Below are 19,675 nucleotides of genomic sequence, written 5' to 3'. Positions count from 1 at the left end.
ACCAGGGCTCGAACCCATGTCCCCTGCGTTGACAGGCAGATTCTTAACCACTGCGCCACCAGGGAAGCCCGAATATTTTTTAATATGTTTATGTATGTATGTATTTATTTATATGCCACGCCTCACAGTATGCAGGATCTTAATTCCCCGACCAGGGATTGAAACCGCGCCCCCTGTAGTGGTAGCACAGAGTCTTAACCACTGGACCACCAGGGAAGTCCCAGGAAGGAGATTTTATTTTATTTTATTTTTTATTTATTTTTTTTGGAAGGATATTTTAAAACACAGTTCTAATAATGTCACACACACACACACACACACACACACACACACACACACACACACACACACACGCCCCACCCAAAATCCTTCCAAGGTCTACCGTTGCTTTTAGAATAGAGACTGAAATTCTTACCTGGCTCGCAAGGCATGATTTGGCCCCTGCCCACCTTTCTAGCCTCATCTCTTACCAGGCCCTCTGTTCCCCAATTTCCACCTTCTCTTGGTGTTCCAGCACGTTCTCCCACCCAGAGTCTTTGCACGGTCTGTTCTCGCTGGAATGCTCCCAGAGGTTTTTCTCCCCTCACATTCACCTAGTTAGCTCTACTCAGGCTTTAGCGCTCAGCCCAAGTCCAGTCCAGTCCATTTGCATTTTGAAGCTCTTACAATTCCAGATCATTTTTCAGTTTGAGATTTTACATTTATTAGCATGACTCGTATGTTTATTTGATTAGTTTCCCCCACTAGACTGTGAGTGCCCTAAGGGCTGGAACCTTGCCTATCCCGTTCACCCCCGCATCCATTAGCACCAACCAATATGCCAGGCACATGGAGGACGTACAATAAATATCTGTTGAATGAGAGCAATCCAAATCGACAGGGCGGTTGGATTGCTAGTCGATGGCTCAGGAGAGAGATTTCTGGGCCGGAAATAAAGACTTGGGGGTCACTTATAATTCAAGACGAGTGGACGGGCTCGTCCAAGCGGTGTGCGGACTGAAGAGAACTGGTAACTAGTGCAAGATAAACTGTAACGTGGCTCACAGTCTCAGCACCAAGATGCCAAAGCTCTCCTCCGCTTAGCTGCGGCTCATGCCAGTCGCTGCCCGCCCTGGTTGTTGGAGCCCCATCCCTAAACTTCACAAAAGGACCAACTCAAACGCCCTCAACCGGGCCCATTATCCTCCAAGCTCAGCTCCCTGCTCCAGGCCTCCCTCCAATAGCTGAGCAGGAGCGTTTCCCTGGCACCGCCTCTTCCGTCCGCAGCAACCGGAAACGAGGCAGTAGCGTCGGAAGTTGAAGAGAGTTTCCTGTGAGCGCGGCTTCCTCAACATGGCAGCGCCCTTGTCAGTGCAGGTGGAGTTCGGGTGAGTCACAGAGCTGGGGCGCCGTGGGGATGGAATGAAGTCGTTGGGCTCGGAACTCCCCTCCCTTTGCCTTTGGGCCTGTCACGACCGAATCGCCGAGGCTCCCGGCGACTTCCTTGAGCTACGGCACCCGCCTCGGAGAGCTTGAGAGGTTCGGTCCGCCTGGGCCACGAGGCCGTATGTCCGGGAATAGAGGCGCACGCCGGGGCGTGGAGGTGCGGTCTGGGCACTCCTCCGTACCCTGAGCCCTGCTGGACTCAAAAGGCTTGATGGTTAGCGGGCGGCCTCTCTACCTTCGTTGTCAGCCCCGTTTTGGAGCAGGCCCGTGTGTCTGGTATCTGAGTTCCTCGGATCGCGAAGGAGCACCTCCAGCCCCTGATTTCTTTCTTCTGGCAGCAATTTCCGTTTACACGGTTCTTGGAGCCTTGTTTCTCGTGGGGTGTGTGGCCAAGACGAGATTCCTTTCCTCCCTTTCCCAAGATTTGGGGGTGTTGAACAGACCTGAACCCCTTTCAGTACATTCAGTAAACCTGCTACTCACCAGTCATATTACTGAGTGCCTCCTGCAGCTCCTGAGTCAGGGGGCGGTGCGGGGCTAAGTAAGGTAGTAGCACAGTGGAGGAGACTAACCCTGATGACAGTACAGTATGCAAAGGATGAAAAGTGCAGGATTGGGGCACACACACCAATAACTGAAGAAACAGAGGAGGGAGGAAGTCTCCTCAAGCCACTATCTTCTGCCTCCTACAAACAGAAGGTTTTTCATCTGATTTCGGAGCTGAGAGAAACTGCAGAGGTTAGAAGGCAAAGAAGCTGAGACCCTAGGAGATGGGTGATATAATTTCCAGAGTCCCATGGAAAAGCTGGGACTAGATTTGTCTTTGTGTGTGAAGATAAACAAGACAAGGCTTATGTGAAAGGAAAAGTCCGGGATGGGAATCTAAAACCTCTGCCCGTAGATGCCTTTCCTTCCATTGGACGCCCCCAGTTTCTTTCATGTTTTTCCTTCATTGCATAGCCCATTCACCAGTCATTTATTGAGTGCCTACCATGTGCCAGGCGGTGAGCCAGGCACAGAGGATACAAAGATAAATAGAACTTTGTCCGTGCCCTCCAGCGTTCAGCGTTTCTGGCCCTTGCAAGGGGGTAGTCTCATGAATGTTAACTGCATTTTAATTGATGATATTGTCTGGCCCCACGGGTCCAATTAGAACTATGTTTGTCTGGCCTCCTGACTATATTGCTTTTCTGACCCTTTGCCCGGCTATGCCCACCCCCATAGCCTGGGGGTTCTAGGAGGATCCCTGCCGCTTTGACAGGCCTCAGCAGAGCTGAAGAGGGAGAAGCTGCAGATTGCCAGTGTTAAGGCTTATCTACAGCCGGCTTACCTGTCATGCTCACTGAGTCAGACATGGTGTTTGTTCCTCAGAAATGTCTTCTGTTTGCTAGGTTCTGTGCTGGCAGCAGTGGGGAAGTCATATGAGGAAGATATGGTCTTTGCCCTCCAGAGCTTACAGACTAGCTTGAGCACCCGTTTTCTGGTTTGAGCATCTCTCAGCCTCCCTTACCCCCAAGAGCAGTAGTGAACCCTGGCAAGGCAAGACAGCGTTCCCTTCACCCACCACCCCAGTGTCCCCTGAGAACTGCAGCTTCTCGGGAAGCAAGAATGCCCAATATGTATGCCAAGCCCAGATTCCTTCCCTCTTGGTCTCTGTCTCAATGCATGTTTTTGCCCCGGCCTTTCTTTCATTTCCTACGTCTCTTAGCAGACTTCCCTCATCCTTTATTCTGAACCTAAGTAGGTTTGCAAAGAAGCTGCCTTGCCCATCATTCTCTCCCTTGTGTCCCTCAGTTCCACCCCAATCCTTGAAGAGTCTGGGTTAGGCCTTTGCCTCTTTCCTCTGAGCAGATATGGTCCCCTCAGCCCCACCAGCTCTGATAGACGCTCTAGAAGACCTCGCCCACCTTTCTCCCTCTTGTCCTTGACCAGTTCTGCCGTCCTCATCTTGCCTCCTGAACAGAGCATTTTCTCAGGTCACAGAGGATGCAGAGTATGTAGTACAGATGTGAGATGCCCTCTTCTTCTCCCTTTTCCTCCTCTTTTAGTCTGGGAGGTATTGGCAAAGGGAGGGAATGCCATTGAAGTCAGAGAAGAAGTGAGGGAAATGGGCATTTTCATTCATTCATCAGATATTTATTGAGTGCCTGCTGTGTACCAGGCCAGCAGGTGGAGGGGAAATAAATACAAATATATAAGGTAAAAAGATGAAGATAAACTAGAAAAAGTGAAGGTCATATTGGGAATGTCTGTACCAGTCACTGGTACCAACAGACACCTCCCACCGAGTACTGGGGAGCAGAGGAAAGACAGGTATCTTAGGTTGTAATGCCTTAATTGCGTTTGAATAGGAAATCCTCTAGAACATAAGAGTCTGGCTTTGGTTCTCTTCTGGGACCAAAACAGGCCCCTCCTACCTCCCTGAATCACTCTAGAAGCTGGGCATGCACCTTCCTCCCCTCCAGATGTGCTGACAACAAAAATGTCAACCCCTCCCTCGAGGGCTAGTGAACCCAGCAGTGACAGGTCACTCTGAGCCAGACTGGTTCTTTATCCGCTTGTGAAGGGAAAAACAGCCCTGGCCTCTGAGCCTGGCACCACCAGGTTTGGCCAATCTGAGTTGTTTGCCTGGATCCCCGTGCTACCAGTTCCCACTCCTCTGACCCCCAACTCCTGTCGCCCCTTGCCTGTCACCCTCCCCCACCCCAGCTGCTCCATGTGCCAGCCCCCACCCAGGAGAGAACGAGGCTCTTGGAAGGGGATAAATGGACGCTCTGTGCGGGCTTGCAGCTGAAATGGCCCTGTGCACGACCACAGATGGGCCTCCTCTCCCCCTCCACATTTCTGCATCAACAAAGCATGACCTTGTTTGGATGACAGTCGCCCCATGTTTCCCCCATGACAATGCTTGCCTTGCCTTTGCCTCCCAGTGGACTGTCTCAGGACATCTCTGTTCTCTGAAATTGGGGAAGGGTGGTGGGGTGGGAGGCATCACATCCGTCAAAAGTCTGTTAAGGCCTTCTCAGTTAAGATCCATGTGAAGTCTGAGACGGGAATGGAGAGACCCAGGGGGAGGAGCAGTGTGGGGCACTGAAAGAGCCCAAGTGTCTGCATCCTGAGCCCTGGCTTCTGCACTTGGCTTTGAGCATCTCTGCTGTCCCAGTCTTCCCTTGGCCAGGTGTTGGCACACAGAAGTGAACCAGACTCTGCCCTCAAGGGGCTTCCTGACCTTTGGGGGAGTCTTGGTTGTTTCTGGGAGAAACCAGTTAGAATTCAAATCCTAGTTCAGCCACTGCCTGTCTGGCCTTGGACAAGTCATTTCTGGCCCCAGTCTGCTTCTCCACTGGTTGGAGTTAATAATACCGGCCTCCCTCCTGCCTTCCCTGGGATTCCCTGAAGATGAAATGAGAGGAAGAATGTTGTAGCAAATGGCAGGGTTATTGCTAAGCCCAGTGGGGTCTCTTACCCTCCAGCACTGTGGTGCGCCCACCAGGCCAGCAGCGGGGGTGGGCGTGGGGCACAGGCTGGGAAATTTCAAAGCATCGCCAAGCCAAAGGAAACCTCTAGATACGCAGGGTCTCTAGTGTGCCACGTGGTAGCTTCTCAGCATTTTTGCAGGTGGAAAGACTAAGGCTTCAGAAGATGAAGTCACGTGCCCAGGGCCTCGCCGTCAGGTGCAGGTAGAGCCTGGTCTCCATCTTAGGGCCCACAACTCCAAAGCCTGTGCTCTGCCCCTGTGCGCTAAGGCAGAGGAATAAAAACAAGAATCTGCAAATTTGGATACTTAAATATTAATAAAAATTGTTTCTCTCCTGCTTTACCACATCAGGAAGCCACATTTGAGACTTGATCACTGGTACCCAGGGTGTTCCTGAACCTTGGGCTCTGCATCTCTTGGGCCTCTGGAGCCACCCTCCTCCTCAGTTTTCAGTCTCTGAGGCGTTTGCAGGAGCTCACCCAGCTCTTTCTCTGGCCCTCCTTTGCAGAGGTGGTGCGGAGCTCCTGTTTGACGGTGTGAAGAAGCATCAGGTCACCTTGCCTGGACAGGAGGAACCCTGTGAGTATGGGCTTTCTGAGCCCCTCTCTGGGGGTCACTGGGCAGGAGCTGCTCCACAGGGTCACTCAGCCCTGTTCAAGTGAGAATGGGTAGAATTTCCCTGGCCAGTGAGGAGGAAGGAAGAGAGATTTCCAAGTTGTCCCCGCATCCTCTCCGCAATCAGCCAGCTTTGTAGGGAGGAGATGGCCTAGCTTAGTCCTTACGAGCGCGGGTTCTGTATTCAGACAGACTTGAGTTTGTTTTGGTTTGGTTTTTTTTGGCCGCGCCACGCAGCTTGTGGGATCTCAGTTCCCCAACCAGCGATTGAATGCAGACCATGGCAGTGAAAACCCGGAATCCTAACCACTAGGCCATCAGGGAACTCCCTGGACAGGCTTGAGTTTGAATCCCCTTAGCCCCTTAGGCCAGTTACCTCACTTTTCTGAGCTTTAGTGTTCTTATCTGTGAAGTGGGGATGGTAATCCCTATCTCTCAGGGTTGCTAGAAGGTGTCAGCCAGCTGTACCATGCACTGGACGGCAACAGAGAGATGTCCTCATGAAGGAGGTAACCTTCGTCAAGAATGGAACAATGCAGATGGGCTTACGTGGTGGGAACAGGATTTGGATGAGAAGAAAAGCATCCAGCCAGAAAGGAGGTTAGAGGAGGGAGGTTGACTAAGGGAGACGGGGGTATTTCCATGTGTTCATTCAAACACCTGTTCACCTTTCTTTAGCGAATGTGCACTGAGCACCTCCCATGCTGCAGACCATGTACCAGGCACTGGGGAGACAGACCCTGCCTTCAGACAGGGAGAGGGAGTGAGGAGTTGATTTCCAGAGGTCCAGCTGGGTAAATAGCAGTGTAACCTAGAGGCAGGGGCTGGACATACAACTGCGGAGGTGCTCTGCAGCCCTAGCAGTGGATCCTAGCAAGAGCAGAATGTTCAGGGACGAGAGCCCGTCTCACCGAGGGCTGAGATACTTCTGGGAAGAAGATGAAATCAGTTCTATGAGGAGGCAGGGGAATGAGATTCCTGGAGGTGAGCAGTAGAAAATGGTCAGGTGAGGTTTGACAGGAGTCTTCTGGGGCTGGATGTGCATCTGCCAAGAGTCAGACAGTTACTGCCCAGATTCACTGGCTACCAAGGCTGTTTCTGACCCTCCCTTGGGTTGGAGAGCAATGGCATAGGGCGGGTTTGTGTGCCACATTCAGAGGCCAGGGGACACTCACTAAGGGACAGAGGGCACTGCCCCCTGGAGCTGGGTGTGGGCATTAGGCTGGGGTTAAATGTCAAGACTGTGGGATTGTGTCCCTGGTGGGGGAAGACCCAAGATGATAAAGGCAATGGTTTCTTAGTTTGACAGATGGCTATGCAGCCTTGGTAGAGAACAAGGGGCTCTCAGAAGCCTCTCAAAGATTCAGCCATAAAGACTTATCTGGAAAGTTATTAAAACATCACAAGTTATTATTTATTTCCCCCTGCTTTTGCTTGGCATGCAAGTCCCCGAGTTTAATCATTCCAGCCCCTTCCATTCATTCATTGGCACCAAGTGCCAGGCATGGAAGTAAGTACTTTATTCTTTCCTGTAATTGGCACACGTGTTTTTGAATGTCTCCTTTGTGCCAGGCACTGTACTAGTTGCTGGGTATTTGGTCGTAAGCAAAACAGATATGGTTCTTGCCCTAATGGAGCTTACAGAGTAATGGAAGTGGAGCCAGGCAGTGAAGAAGTAAACATGCAAACGCGTAACTGAACAAGTGGTCATCACTGGCATGAGGAGAACAAAAGGGTGCTTTGAATGAGACAACAGGGTGGTAAGGGAAGGCCTCTTTACAGAGGTGACCTTGAGGCTAAGTCCTGAGGAATGGAAAGAAGCCACCCTAATAAATTGGAGGGAGAGTAGAGATGCAGGGGGCCCACTCCAAGTACAGAGGACGGCACTTGTGAAGCCCCTGGGCAGAAGGCCTTGGGGTGGTCAAGGACCTGAAGGAAGGCCAGTGTTGTAAGGGGCACAGGCTGAGTGTGGCATGGTAGGCAAAGCCGCAGCTGGTTGTACCAATAATTGTCACAAATTCTTAGGTGGTAGCTATCATTATTATTCCCATTTTAAAAAGTGGAAACCCAAACCCAGAGATGTCAAAAGTCTTACCCCAGGTCATGCTGTTATATAAATGGCAGAGCTGGGGTTCAGAAGCAGATGTCAGGGTCGCCGCCGTCCTTGCATGTTACCACTAGCCCATTACCTTTTTTTTTTTTTTTTTGTGCTGTACGCGGGCCTCTCACTGTTGTGGCCTCTCTCGTTGCGAGGCACAGGCTCCGGACGCGCAGGCTCAGCGGCCATGGCTCATGGGCCCAGCCGCTCCGCGGCATGTGGGATCCTCCCAGACCGGGGCATGAACCAGTGTCCCCTGCATCGGCAGGCGGACTCTCAAGCACTGCGCCACCAGGGAAGCCCCAACCCATTACCATTTATCCCAAGAGGTTCCCTGAATCACATAACATCTCAAACGTGCAGTGTATTTTCCAGTTTTTACAGTTTCTTTCATGCCTCCAACAGCTACTTATTTCAATTTTCATAATGAGCCCAGTATATATTATCTATCGACAAGGAAACTAAACCTCACAGAGAGAAAGAGAGTGACCTGTCCAGAGTTACTCAAGTAGGGAGGCTGGGCTGAGACCCAGGTTTTGGATCCCCTGTCTACTGCTTAGGGGGCAGGTGGGGGCCTATCCTTCCCACTCTGGAATAAAGAAAAGGAAGCAGGAGCGGCAAGCGGAAATGGCCCATGTGCTCAGTTTTGGACCCTTGGCTGTGGATCTCTACCTCTGGCTTCCATGTTTGCCCTTCTGTGCCCAGAGGTGTAAGTCACATCACAGCCGCAGAGCTGGTTGGCAGCTACCAGGCCTCACCCTGGCACACGGAACCCAACAGGAGGGCAGGGGCCTGGTGCCACTGGGAGAGTAACACTCTTTCCCCCAAGCCCGTGCCCAGATCTGCCATCTGGCAGCCTTCCCAGCCCAGGGGCTGCCACTTGGCCAAGCAGGTCTTGGAGACTCCAGCAGAGAAAATAGCAGCCATAAGATCATGGATTGTGACAAGGCTCACAAACAAGGGGACTAAACAGGGCCCTGTGTCCTGGGCCAGGGGAGAGCTTCCAACCCAGCCAACTTGGGAGAAGAGGCTGGGCAAGGCCAAAGTGGGTGAGATCGCAAGAGAGGAGCCCTGGCAGCGCGTGATGGCAAATTAGTTATTTCTGCAGGCCTCTTTTTTTCCACCTGTAAAATGGGAAGTTGGGCTGGATTTAGTCTGTAGTGAGCTGGTTATCTGTTTGACATCTGCAGTTTGGAAAAGTTGCTTCCAGTTCTAAGTATATGGTTCTGGGAAACAGGGTGCACTGATCCAATGAGCAGTTGTGTGTGCAGGGCAAAGGGGGGTGGGTCCTTAACCGCGACCTCCATGGAATAGGCCTTGAGTGGCCAGGGTTGGGAGGCACCCACCAGCTTTGGGCACTGGCCACCGAGAGCTGGCTTTTATGCCTCAAGGATCCCTTCAACACAAGGCTCGCAGCCCATGGTTGGTCAGTGGCCTGAAGCAAACCCAAAACCTCGGCCGTCCCAGTGTGGGCATTACCTGCCTTGGCCCCCAGGAAGAGACTCGTCTGCCTCACCTTTCCCTGCCCCTCTGCCCTGCCATTGTATTAAAGGGGGGCTGGCGCGGGAGGCAGGGTCGGCTAGGGAGCTCCCAGGCGCTTTAAACTGCTTAGCATGCATTTCACAGCCTCTCTGGGGCCAGCTGTTCCTTTCTCTGCTCTGGGGCCTGTTTGCTGATCCCCTCCCCACCACCCTCCTCTCCCCCCAACCACTCTCAGTCCCTGTGCAAAATTGCTTTTGAAAAGATCCACTTTCTGCTTAATTAAACAATGAGGAGCGTCCCCACGCACATCTGTAAACCTCCTTCTGAGGCCAGTTTAGCCCACAAACTGCTCCATTCTTACCCCCATTCACTTGTAAATGGACCCTCTGATGTTCCCTCTACCCTCTCTTGTCTTTTACTCCCCCCATCCCAGCTCTTTCTTCTCCCCTTTCAACTAAGGCCTGGGGTGGGCTCCCAGAAGAGCCCTGTCCTGGAGCCTGGTGGACTTGGTGGGGACAGGAGCGGCTTAACCTGTGGAAGAGAAGACGTAGGGGATCCGTCTCTCCCAAGTCTGCATGGTGTGGGGAAGCGGAGCCACATTTGTTGGCGTGGTCCCCAGGACTAGCCAGGCTCGGTGGGTGGGAGGGACAGGAAGCCAGATTTCTGGTTGGGAGAAAAGCTCTCCCCGGAGGGCTTCAAGAAGAGGCTGGATGAGGGTCCACCGCAGCCGAGATGCAATATCAGATGAGACCAGAGAGCTAGGACACCACGGGGGCCCTGCCACAGTGGGTGGCTATTGTCCCCAGACAAGGACAAATCCACTGGGGCACAGGATTCTGGTGGGACCCTTTGTAGGTGCTAAGAGGGGCATGTGTGGTACCCCTTTCCCAGCAGCCTTTAGGAGAAGGTTCTGGCAGCCCACAGGATAAGCAATCCTGAGTCACTGTGGGCAAATGTGCATTTGTCTGGTCTGTTTGACACTGCTGGGCCTGCTGCTGGCATTAGGAGTTTGGATTATTATCCCCATTTGTTAGAGGATAACCCTGAGACTTAGGTCAAGTGATATCCCACCCAGGGCCATCTAGTGCACGGCCCAGGGCCATCTAGTGCACGGCCCAGGGCCTTCCGGCTCCAGAACCGGAGCTCTTAACCCCTCTGCCATGGGAGCAGTAGCTCCCATCACTTGCTCTTCCCCCAGTAGGCAGGCCAGGTCCCAAGGCTTCCTGCACTGGAAACCTTACACTGGGGTGCTCATCTCCCTGCCCTGGGCTGCCTGCCCTCAGAGTGTGATTCCTTCCACCTGGGTTGTCCAGGGAGCATCTTAGGAGTTTGAAAATCTAAAGTGGAGGGAAGGCCGGTGTTTGGGGCCCCCTCGCCACTCTCCCAATGCCCCCATTCTCTCATTCCCTCTCCAGGTCTGATAGAAAGGTAGTAGATCCCACAGAAAGCCCCAGCCAGTCCCAGCAGTGTCTGTTCAATAGTTCACTGTACCGCACCCTCCAGAGCTTCCTAAGCATGTCCTCGAGGTGCCAGGCCCCTGGGCAGAGCATGTGGAAGCTCAGGGCAGCAAGAGAGATTAGAGGGTACAGGTTCTTCCTCTGGCTCGTAGAAGAATTACAGCATCGCTATGCCAGGCACAGTGCCAAGAGCTCTATGTGGACCATCTTATTTGAGCCTCACAACAACACTATGAGGCATTCTTACAGTTCCCAATTGACAAAGAAGGAAGCTCAAGAGAATTCCTTGCCCAAGGTCATATAACTAGGAAGTGATGGAGTCGAACTCAGACCCAGGGCTGAGTCCCATTCTTAACCAGTCCTCCTCCCCCGCTCCGCCCACAGTTGTCCGTGTGCTCAGTAAACGTCTCAGGGGCGTTTTGTGTGAGAGATTCCCTGCTGCATGCTGGGGCTCACACTCAGGAAATACCCCTGGGGCTCCCGAGGAGGGAGAGGCCTCTTCCCAAGCAGCCCCTTCTCAAGGCCCACACATGCCCTGCATAGTCCAGCCCTTGCTACCTCTCTGGCCTTGTCTCAGGCTGATCTTCTGGCCTTCTCTGTTCTATTACCTTGAACCTGCCAATTCCAACCTGCCTCAGGTCTTCCCATATGTTCTTCCTTCTGTCTGGCACACTCCCGCATCCCACGCTTCTCATCCTTCAGGCCTCAGCTTCAGTGTTAATATCCTCAGGGGAGCCCTTCCTGATCCCACACAAAGGAGAGGGTGTTTGTCATGACTAATTAAGTAATGTCTGTCTCCCCTGCTGGCCTCTTAGCTCCATGAGGGTAGGCTCTGTGTCCGCCTTACTCTCCGCCGTCTCCCTGGCACCTGGCACGTAGTAGCTGCTCAGTAAATATTTGTCTTGTGAGTGATTTCATGGGATCCCATGAGGTAAGCCACCATCGGTAGCAATGGGAAGGCAGGAGGACACAGAGGGGGAAGGTGCAAGTGAGATTCCCCAGAGCCATCCCCGAGCCACCAGCCCCTGACTCTGCTTAACCCTTCCTCCTCCCCTGGGCGCCTTTGGAAGCTGACCATCTGGCTTGGAGGCTATTTGCATATTGTCTGGGCCTCGGCAAGCCTAGCACGATGTCCCTGGGGGTGTGTTTCAGGCTAGGCGGAGTGGCCCTTGCAGCCTGCGAAGGGAGTCGGGAGTTCCACCTCTCCCCACCCCCAAATCAGGCATGGGGGAACAATACGGGTGGTGATGCGGTGGCCTCACCATGGTAACAGGCTATCAAGAATGTGGGCAGGCCTGGGGGGCGCAGAGGAGGGAGGGAATGACCTCAGCAAAGAGAAGCATCATGATAAATGAGCCAGCACCCACAGCAGACTCCCCCCAAGCCCACCCCTTGGGGCCTCCATGATGGTGCCATCACTTGGATGACCCCGACATGACCATTAGTCCTCCCCACCATCCCCAGCCTACGAGAGTGGAGCAGAAATCCCCTCTCGGAGGGAGCCAGGGCTGCCACCCAACTGGGTCCTGGTTCTGAACAGGCCAGTGGGGGCTGTGGAGGTGCAGCTGGTGGCCCTCAGGCCAGGCACTGCCCAGTCCCTCAGTGCCTCTGCGCACACAGGCACAACCCCGCCTGCCGGGGCTGGTTGATGGATGTGTCAGGCCCCGGCGGCTCTATCAAGCGGCCACAAGATGTATGGGCTGGCGGCCCACCAGACAGTGCCAAGATGGAGGCCAAGGGGAAACCTCTGAAACCCAGGCCTCTGGGAGGAACCCAGCCAGGAGTCTAAATGGACTGCAGCTAGTTGGAGGCAACACTCCCTGTCCCCTGCCCACTCCAGGGACCGTGAAGACTCCCATCTGCTTTGTTTAAAAATAGGAGTTAAAATTGAAAGGCGCAGTCTCAGTCTGTGGACACTTTGCCCATGGCCCTGTGCTCTACTGGCGTACGATCCAGGGAAGCTGGCACAGAGCAGAGTGAACCAGTCCATCCAGGGTGCAGCCTGCCTGAGTGCCATAAAACCCTGCCCAAGGCTGGTGCTGTGTGTGACACGCGCTGGGCCTCTCCTTAATTGGCAGCCTTTCCCTCGCCTGCGTGCCAGGAGTCCACCTCCAGTTAGGGAAACCAAGGCACTGCTTGGACCCTTCTCCAGCTTAGTCCCTGAGCTTTGTCTCAGGCACGGACCTAGGACAGAGACCCCTCTGAGACGTTGACTCGGGATGGGGATGGCTAACCTCCAGCCCTCTACTGGCTTCTCAGAGACTAGCTGTCATCTCAGCTAGTCTCTGAGAAGGCTACTCCTGCAGCCTCAGGGATGCTCTGTTTGAGCCGTAGATCGTTGAGAGCCATAGCCTTCGAGGAGATGATAGAGCCAGGTTTCAGAGTGCTGTGGCCTGGGACCTGGCTCCCAGAGAAGGAGAGAAGGCCTGGGAGACAGGGGGCTCTGAGCCTCCAGATGACGTACCGAGCTTGGTGGCTGTCCCAGAACCACAGAGGCAGATCGCAGTGTCCAGCTGAGCAGGAGAGGCCCTTTCGACCCTGAACCTCTCGCCTCTTCAGGGTGGCCGCCCCTGGCCTGGAGGGCTCTGTGAAGGGGGAGTAGAGGGGCAGTGATTTGTCAGCGTCTCTGGCTGGTGAAGGATCCTTCTCTCCTTCTGTCAGAGGAAATTAAATGATGTTATCGGCTCAGCAATTGTTTTTCTTCCCTGACAAAGGGAAATATATGCAGACCTTCCAAGAGCAAAGCCGAATGCTCCCCATCTGGGACTGGCTGGGGAGATAAAGGTGGAGGGGCTCTCCCAGAAGCCTACCCATGGCGGTTTCAGACCATCTTCAAGGGCTAGTGGGTGGAGGTCTGTCTCTCAACCCTTTCAGACGTGACCATTCCTCTTGCTGTCTGCCTTGCATCCCCATTGCCTCTTCAAGCTTTCAGCAGTGCCAGATGCCACTTTTCTCTGAAGACCTCTCCAGGTCCATTTCCTCACCTTGGGAATCCACTAGTTCAGGGGCCATGACAGCCCGGTCTAAAAGAGGCCCTCTCAGCCCCATATTCACTTCCTCCTGGTCCAGGCAAGGCCCTGAGGTCCAGGAATCATTTGGATTTGACATTAGTTTGTTTTGTACCTTCTTCTCCAGGGGACATCCGGAACCTCCTTGTCTGGATCAAGAAGAACTTGCTAAAAGAGCGGCCGGAGTTGTTCATCCGGGGAGACAGCGTGTGAGTCCCTTTCTCCCTTCTCTGAGGAGGGCAGGTGAAGGGAAGGAGGTTTGAGCCCCTGTCCTTGGTTCAAGCACAACCTTCTCTGGGTCCTGTTCTCCCTTTATCCTCCTCTTAGCCCTCCAAGGAAAAGGCTGCCTCTGTCCAGCTCTGTTGAAGTTTATTTTCAGTTTTCTTGTTACCACATTGGACTGTTGGGGATTTTTTTCAAAACCTGGGTCAGGAGACTGGTAAATTTATCAAAAAACTTAGATTCCACCTTCTGCTTGCCACAAACTTGCTGTGGAACCTTGGGCAAGTTACTTCACTTCTCTGGGCCTCAGCTACTTTCTCCATACAGACATTACTGAGGAAAAGATGCTACCCAAGGTCTCTCTCATCGCTTGACAACCTAGGACAGTGTTCTCCCATGGAACTTTCTGTGATGATAGAAATGTTCTCTATCTGTGCTGTCCAGTACGGTAGCTGCTAGGCACGTGAGGATATTGAACCCTTGAAATGTGGCCAGTGTGACTGAGGAACTAAGTGTTCAGTGTTACTTAAATGGAATTTAAATTTAAATGTGGCTCGTAAATACCGGGCTGGACAGTGCAGGTCTAGGATTACAGGGAGTCACTGCATGTGTGTGCACACACATGCACATTCATGCTCGCTGGGGACACCCCTAGCCCAGCCCAAAGCTTCTGTATCTGTCCCAGGCCCAGCTTAGCCTCCTAGGAAAAGATCCAGATTCCATGTGCCATGAACTCACTATACTCCTACAACAAGGCCAGCCTGATATGTCACAGAAGTGGCCAGGGCATTTGTGGGACTTGTTCATCTGCCTCGAAGCAGAGGTTCACCAGTAGGCCCTGGGGGCTAGGGCTGCCATCCAGCCTGTGGCTCAGGTCATGGTCCAACAGTCGTGGAGGTCACCCCCGAGGACAGCAATGCTCTTTGGGTCATTGCCAGCAGGAACTAGGCTAAGGTACCTGTCCAAATATCGGCCTGCCCTGCCTTACTCCAGGCAGGGCTGCTCTCAGGCCTTCAGGGGCTTGGGGCCACTAGCAGGTTTCCCTGATTCAGAAAAGCCAAGGTAGCCTCCTCTCCAGGACGCGCATGCGGGAGGCCTAGGACAGTGAGGTTAGACCCCTGGAAAGATAGGCTGCTACCAGTGGTTCCCATGCTAGACCCTGGCAAGCAAGCACCTCACACGCATCATCCCACTTCATCCTCCCGCAGAGCTCGTGAGGAAGGCACTGTGATTTACCCTGTTTTCAGATGAAGAAACTGATGCTCATGGCAACAAAATGACCTGCCTGAGGTCTGGGAGGTGGCAGGGGAATTTGCACCTGTGTTGCATCTGGCCCTCAGACTTTCCTATCGCCTCCACTCCCTGGGAGAACTTTAATGGGGACCCTCGAGAGAAAAGGCTCCCACCACACTCCTGCGGCCCAAATGTCTAAGCCTCTGCCCCTGCCCCAGCCAGCTCCCGCCCTTCACGCCCTGCTACTCACCACCATCTTTCCCACAGGCGGCCAGGGATTCTGGTGCTGATTAACGATGCCGACTGGGAACTGCTGGTCAGTACCTCGGGGGACAGCCCTCCCTCAACCACTCCCCTCACTGCTTTGGTAGGAAAGCCTTGGGCCTCTCATGAGACGCAAATAGGGTGTCTACGTAATCCTCTGTCCCGATCTGGCCTCCAGACTGAGGCTGCTTGAGTCTCCCACCCCAAGTGAGGAAGGAATGGGTAGCTGGGGGAAGTGATGAGCTCTCCTCCACCCTGGAGATTTGCTAGTAGTTAATGTATAGGGTACCCGTTTTTTTCTGGTAGATCCTATCTTTTTCTCCCAGAGCAGCCAGGCTCCCCCTCTTTCCCTCTCAACACCTGGGGAGAAACTGGAAAAGTGCCCTTGACGGTCTTCTTATTTCTCTTCTGGACCAGGGTGAGCTGGACTACCAGCTTCAGGACCAGGACAGCATCCTCTTCATATCCACGCTGCACGGCGGCTAAGGGCCCTTCTCTGTGCCTGGGCCCCCTTGGGGTGGGGAGAACAGAACAATCAGACATCCCCTTGGGCCCTGCTTCCAGATCTCCCTGTCTCCCTTGGCTGCTTTCTTCCCTACTCTGTCCCCTGAGCTCCCTCCAGGCAGGGAAAAGAGGCCAGGTGCTAAAAATGAGCCTTTCTCAGGCACGTGAGCAGGGGAAGGCAGGCAGGCGGGCAGGCGCCCGAGCCCGGCACTCCCTCTCCCAGCAGCTGAGGTGGGGGAGGGTGCCCCTCAGTTTGACAGGAGTGGAGGGGTCTGTGCGGCCAGGTGACCCGGCAGCTCTCTACTCCTGTGTCTCAGTCTAAACACTGAGTGGCCGCTGACGAGGCACTCCAGCTCCTGGGCCGTGGTGCCTTCCTGGGGGAAGATGAATGAACCTGAATAGCTGATGGCAGGCCCCTCCCTTCTCAAAGATTGGAGGGGTCTCCGCCTCAGTTTCCCCATCTGGACAGCAGAGGGCTCTGCCTGTCCCCCACTGATATCATTGTGGAGCCCCAGCTGGGGTCCCCTATTCAGTGCTGCCCCCCCCACAGCAGCTGCTCTTCCAGCCGCACCCTTCCTCCTGCTCCCCCACCCACAGTGCTTGACCCTGGCTGGCCTCCCCCCACACAGGCCACCAGATGGGCTCCTGAGACGCTCCTCCCGGCAAGAGGCTGCCAGTGTGCAGCTCATTCTGCTGAGCGGGGAGAGAAGGAGGGTGTCGGCTAAACCTTGGACTGGCAGATAGAGGCTTGGGGGGGGGGTCAATGTGCCTCAGTTTCCTCCTCAACAACAACTGAATTTTTATAGTATCTGAAAACTGCGGAGATACTTGATGGCACAAATGTACACTTGATCTCTCTCTCCTCCTGCAGGAAGCAGGATGGGGGCAGGCAGCACCTGGTAGGCAGGATGGTTCACCCCTCCTCCCTCCATTCCTTCTGGAAGTCTTGGGGCCTCAGTGCCTGCAACAGCTGGCCTTGGGCAAATAAAAGACTAGGTTGTTTACTGGCCTTGCCTGGAACTTCGTCCTTAGAAACCGGTGGCACCCCACATTTCCCCCAGCCGTGGTCTCTGGTCCAAGCTCTGTCTTCAGCCTAGGGCTTTCAGAACTTCCCTTCACCCGAGAAGAGAGCAGGGGTTGCAAGCCAGACTATCCAGACTCCGAGAAAGGGTGATAGGACGGGCCATCTGGAGAAGGGGTGGCAGAGCCAGTCTGTGCTGACCAGCCTGCGTCCCGAGATACTTCCCTACCCGTCTGTCCGAGGCCAGGCTTTGTCCCACCAGCTGCAGCCAGCGGCCTCAGGACGGAGGAGGCATAGATAAGACTGCAGAGCCCCACTTCCCATGACCTGGAGGAAAAGCTTTGTTTGCTGGAGGGAGACCTCAAAAAAAAAAAAAAAAATTAGGGCATTAACATCATCCCGCCCCCAAACTTTGCTTTCCATTAAATGTTAATAATTTAAGGTGGAATTTCTCTCACTCTGGAGACGAAAGTGCCAAATGGTTGTCCTAACAGTGTTGGCGGTGGTGTGTGCACATCATTCTCAAGGCTTTGTGGGCAGACGACCCCGGGCTGGTGAGCTGCTCTCCAGCACTGCTGCAGGTGGAGGCCCCCTGGGTATGTGTGTGTGTGTGGGAGTGGCCATGTTGAGGTTACGGTGCAGGTGCTGTCTAGGGAGAGGCTGTATGACCAGCCCGCACTAGGTGCTGAGGTCGGGGTCTGCATGTTAGGGAACAGGGTAAGGGACAGCCTCACTTGAAGGATCCACCTGTCCCGGTTCTTGTAACCTGGAAGTGCCTTCCTGCCTCCAGCCCCGCTGAGCTTCGGAGTGCCCCTGGATCCACCCCCGCAGGATTCCAAGTCCTGGGAACTGGGCGAGAGGAATCCTTTCCTGCCTGCACTGGGGAGAGGAGGGGTGAAAACGGGATATCCCTTCCTCCACAGCGTGCCAGTTAATGCTGAGGAGCAGGGCAGGAGGACGTGCTGGGGAAGCCAGGTTCTCCACCGAAACGAGGGATGCCAGCATCACGGCTGAAATTGGCCAGGGCCACACTCCAAGCATTTTGGGTCATTTTCAGCTTGGGCGTGAAAGGGGTCAGGGATAGATGACCTGGGCTCAGACCCGGTGACACCCAACTGCCCCCCCACCCCGCAACTCCTGAACCCACTTTTGAGGAAATAAATAAATAAGCCCCACTATCTCCAAAAATTTGTCTTTAATGAAAAGAATTCGTTTGTCCAAGTTCTATTTCCAAAGCCGAGGCGATTGCCCCGCTGGGGCAATGAGCGCATCATTCCCGACGCTTCTCCCACTCCAGCCGCGGCTGGAGGAGACTCAGCCCATGGGTCGGTCTGGAGGGGCTGGCGGGAGGGGTCGGTTTATTTGGGATTTAGGGGTCGGTTTAGGCTTGCTTAGGGGATACTGGTGGGGGAGGATGGGTTAGAATCAATTCAAAACGAGTTAGCAAGCGCAGTCCGCCGGCATCTTCTTTCGTCCCGGACTTTCTGCGGCTCGGGCCGAGGGCGAGCTCCCCGGACCACATTTGGGCCGCGCCGCGGCGTGCCAGCTTCGTTCCCGGCCGAAATTTGAAAAAGGGAAAAACGACGCTATCGCTTGGAGGACCCCGCCAGCCAGGACTGGTCACCCGCAGAGGAGGAGGAGAACGAGGACGACGACGAGGGGAGGAGGATGGCGGCGCTGGTGACAGGGACCGGTGTCCCTCCTTCGCGCGCCTGGCCAGGGCCGCGATCCTCGCGCTGGGTCCAGCCAGCCGCCACCCCGAGGAGTCTCGCCCGCGTTGAGCTCGGTCCCTGCGGCTCCCGCCCCTGTCGTGCCCGGAGCTCAGCCACAGATGTCCAGCCACAATTCTCGGTTGGCCGCAGACTCGTACAAGAATTGCGTTTGGACAATCAGTGGCGAAGCCCCTGAGTTCAGGGCCCCGGTCTCCTGCGGGGTTCCGCCTCGCTCCTTAAAAGCGCCGGACCAGATCTCCGGAGATTCGCGGACCTCGCAGATGCTCGGCAGTCGCGGCCCATCCCGCGGTAAGGCGGACGAGCAAGCACGCGGATCCCGACCCTGCGTGGGGATCCCGGTCGCTCCTGGCGCGTGTCTCCTTCGATCGCGGCCCGGGGTCCCTAGAGTAGCCCGCGTTGGGTCTCTACGCCGCCCCAGGTCGGGGGACTCTCTGTCAGTCCCGGGGAACCCCCGACTCCCCTCTCCCCGCCCCCATCCTGGGCTCCCCGGGTTCGCCGGGAATCCGGAAAACAGGGACCCGAGGCCGGGTCGCGTTTCCGAACCCGGGGTCCGGGCTGCTGGACTCGTGGGTCTCCCGCCCCCGCCCAGCCCCGCGCACGCACCGGCTCGGGCGCTCTCCGCTTCCCTGTGGCTGAGTCGCGGCCGGGGCGCCGGCGGTAGCAGTGGCGGCAGTGGCTGGGACGGCGGGGAGCGCTGGAATGCGCCGCCGGGTCACCTGCAGCGCCCGGGGAGCCGGGCTGGGAGCCGGCGAGCTGGCGAGGCGCAGGGCTGAGCCCGAGCGGGCGCCTCTGGCGGCTCGGGGCCGGGGCGGGCTTTTAGTGGGCCGCTCCAACAATACGGGCCTGGCGCGGAGAAAGGGGCTCGGCTGCAATTGGTACTGGATTTGAATAACGCCACGGGGCCATCAATGGTCATTGTGTCGGCGGGTAATGAATCTCCGCTGTCTCTCGGGCTGGCCAGGCAGCTGCAACCTGCGCTCAGGCAGCTCTTAAAGACATAGCGTGCCCCTCCCCGGGGGCCGCCCCCCCTGCACCGGCCGGACCCCTCGCCCTCCCACCCCCACCCAGCATCCTAGACTCCCAGTGTCCCGCCAGCTCCTTCGCCTGAACCCTTTGCACATCGCCCCCTCCCTCC

The 19,675-nt window shown here is 55.1% G+C and overlaps 2 protein-coding genes and 1 long non-coding RNA gene across 3 annotated transcripts in view; 2 read left to right on the top strand and 1 right to left on the bottom strand.

Moving 5' to 3' along the window:
- Positions 1-1,265: 1,265 nt before the first annotated feature.
- Positions 1,266-16,795, top strand: URM1 (ubiquitin related modifier 1). Its single transcript, XM_030858494.3, has 5 exons — positions 1,266-1,367; positions 5,412-5,482; positions 13,691-13,772; positions 15,286-15,334; positions 15,700-16,795. Exons 1-5 carry the CDS (start codon positions 1,333-1,335, stop codon positions 15,766-15,768), a joined length of 306 nt encoding a protein of 101 aa, XP_030714354.1. The 5' UTR covers positions 1,266-1,332; the 3' UTR covers positions 15,769-16,795.
- A 149-nt stretch (positions 16,796-16,944) lies between these two features.
- Positions 16,945-19,675, top strand: part of CERCAM (cerebral endothelial cell adhesion molecule) — a 29,751-nt gene continuing 27,020 nt past the window's right edge. The window contains exon 1 of the mRNA XM_060300362.1: positions 16,945-18,828. The gene's annotated coding sequence lies outside the window, so the exon portion shown is untranslated. The remainder of the gene's footprint in view (positions 18,829-19,675) is intronic.
- On the bottom strand, positions 17,988-19,510 carry LOC132597443 (uncharacterized). Its single transcript, XR_009564238.1, has 2 exons — positions 19,144-19,510; positions 17,988-18,921 (listed from the first exon to the last, which is right to left on the bottom strand). It is a non-coding gene; the product is annotated as an uncharacterized lncRNA (long non-coding RNA).

The sequence above is a fragment of the Globicephala melas genome, chromosome 6, assembly GCF_963455315.2.
Source record: "Globicephala melas chromosome 6, mGloMel1.2, whole genome shotgun sequence".
In the NCBI taxonomy this organism is placed as follows: domain Eukaryota; kingdom Metazoa; phylum Chordata; class Mammalia; order Artiodactyla; family Delphinidae; genus Globicephala; species Globicephala melas.
Note: the sequence above shows the minus strand (reverse complement) of the source record. Positions and strands in the feature narration are given on the sequence as shown.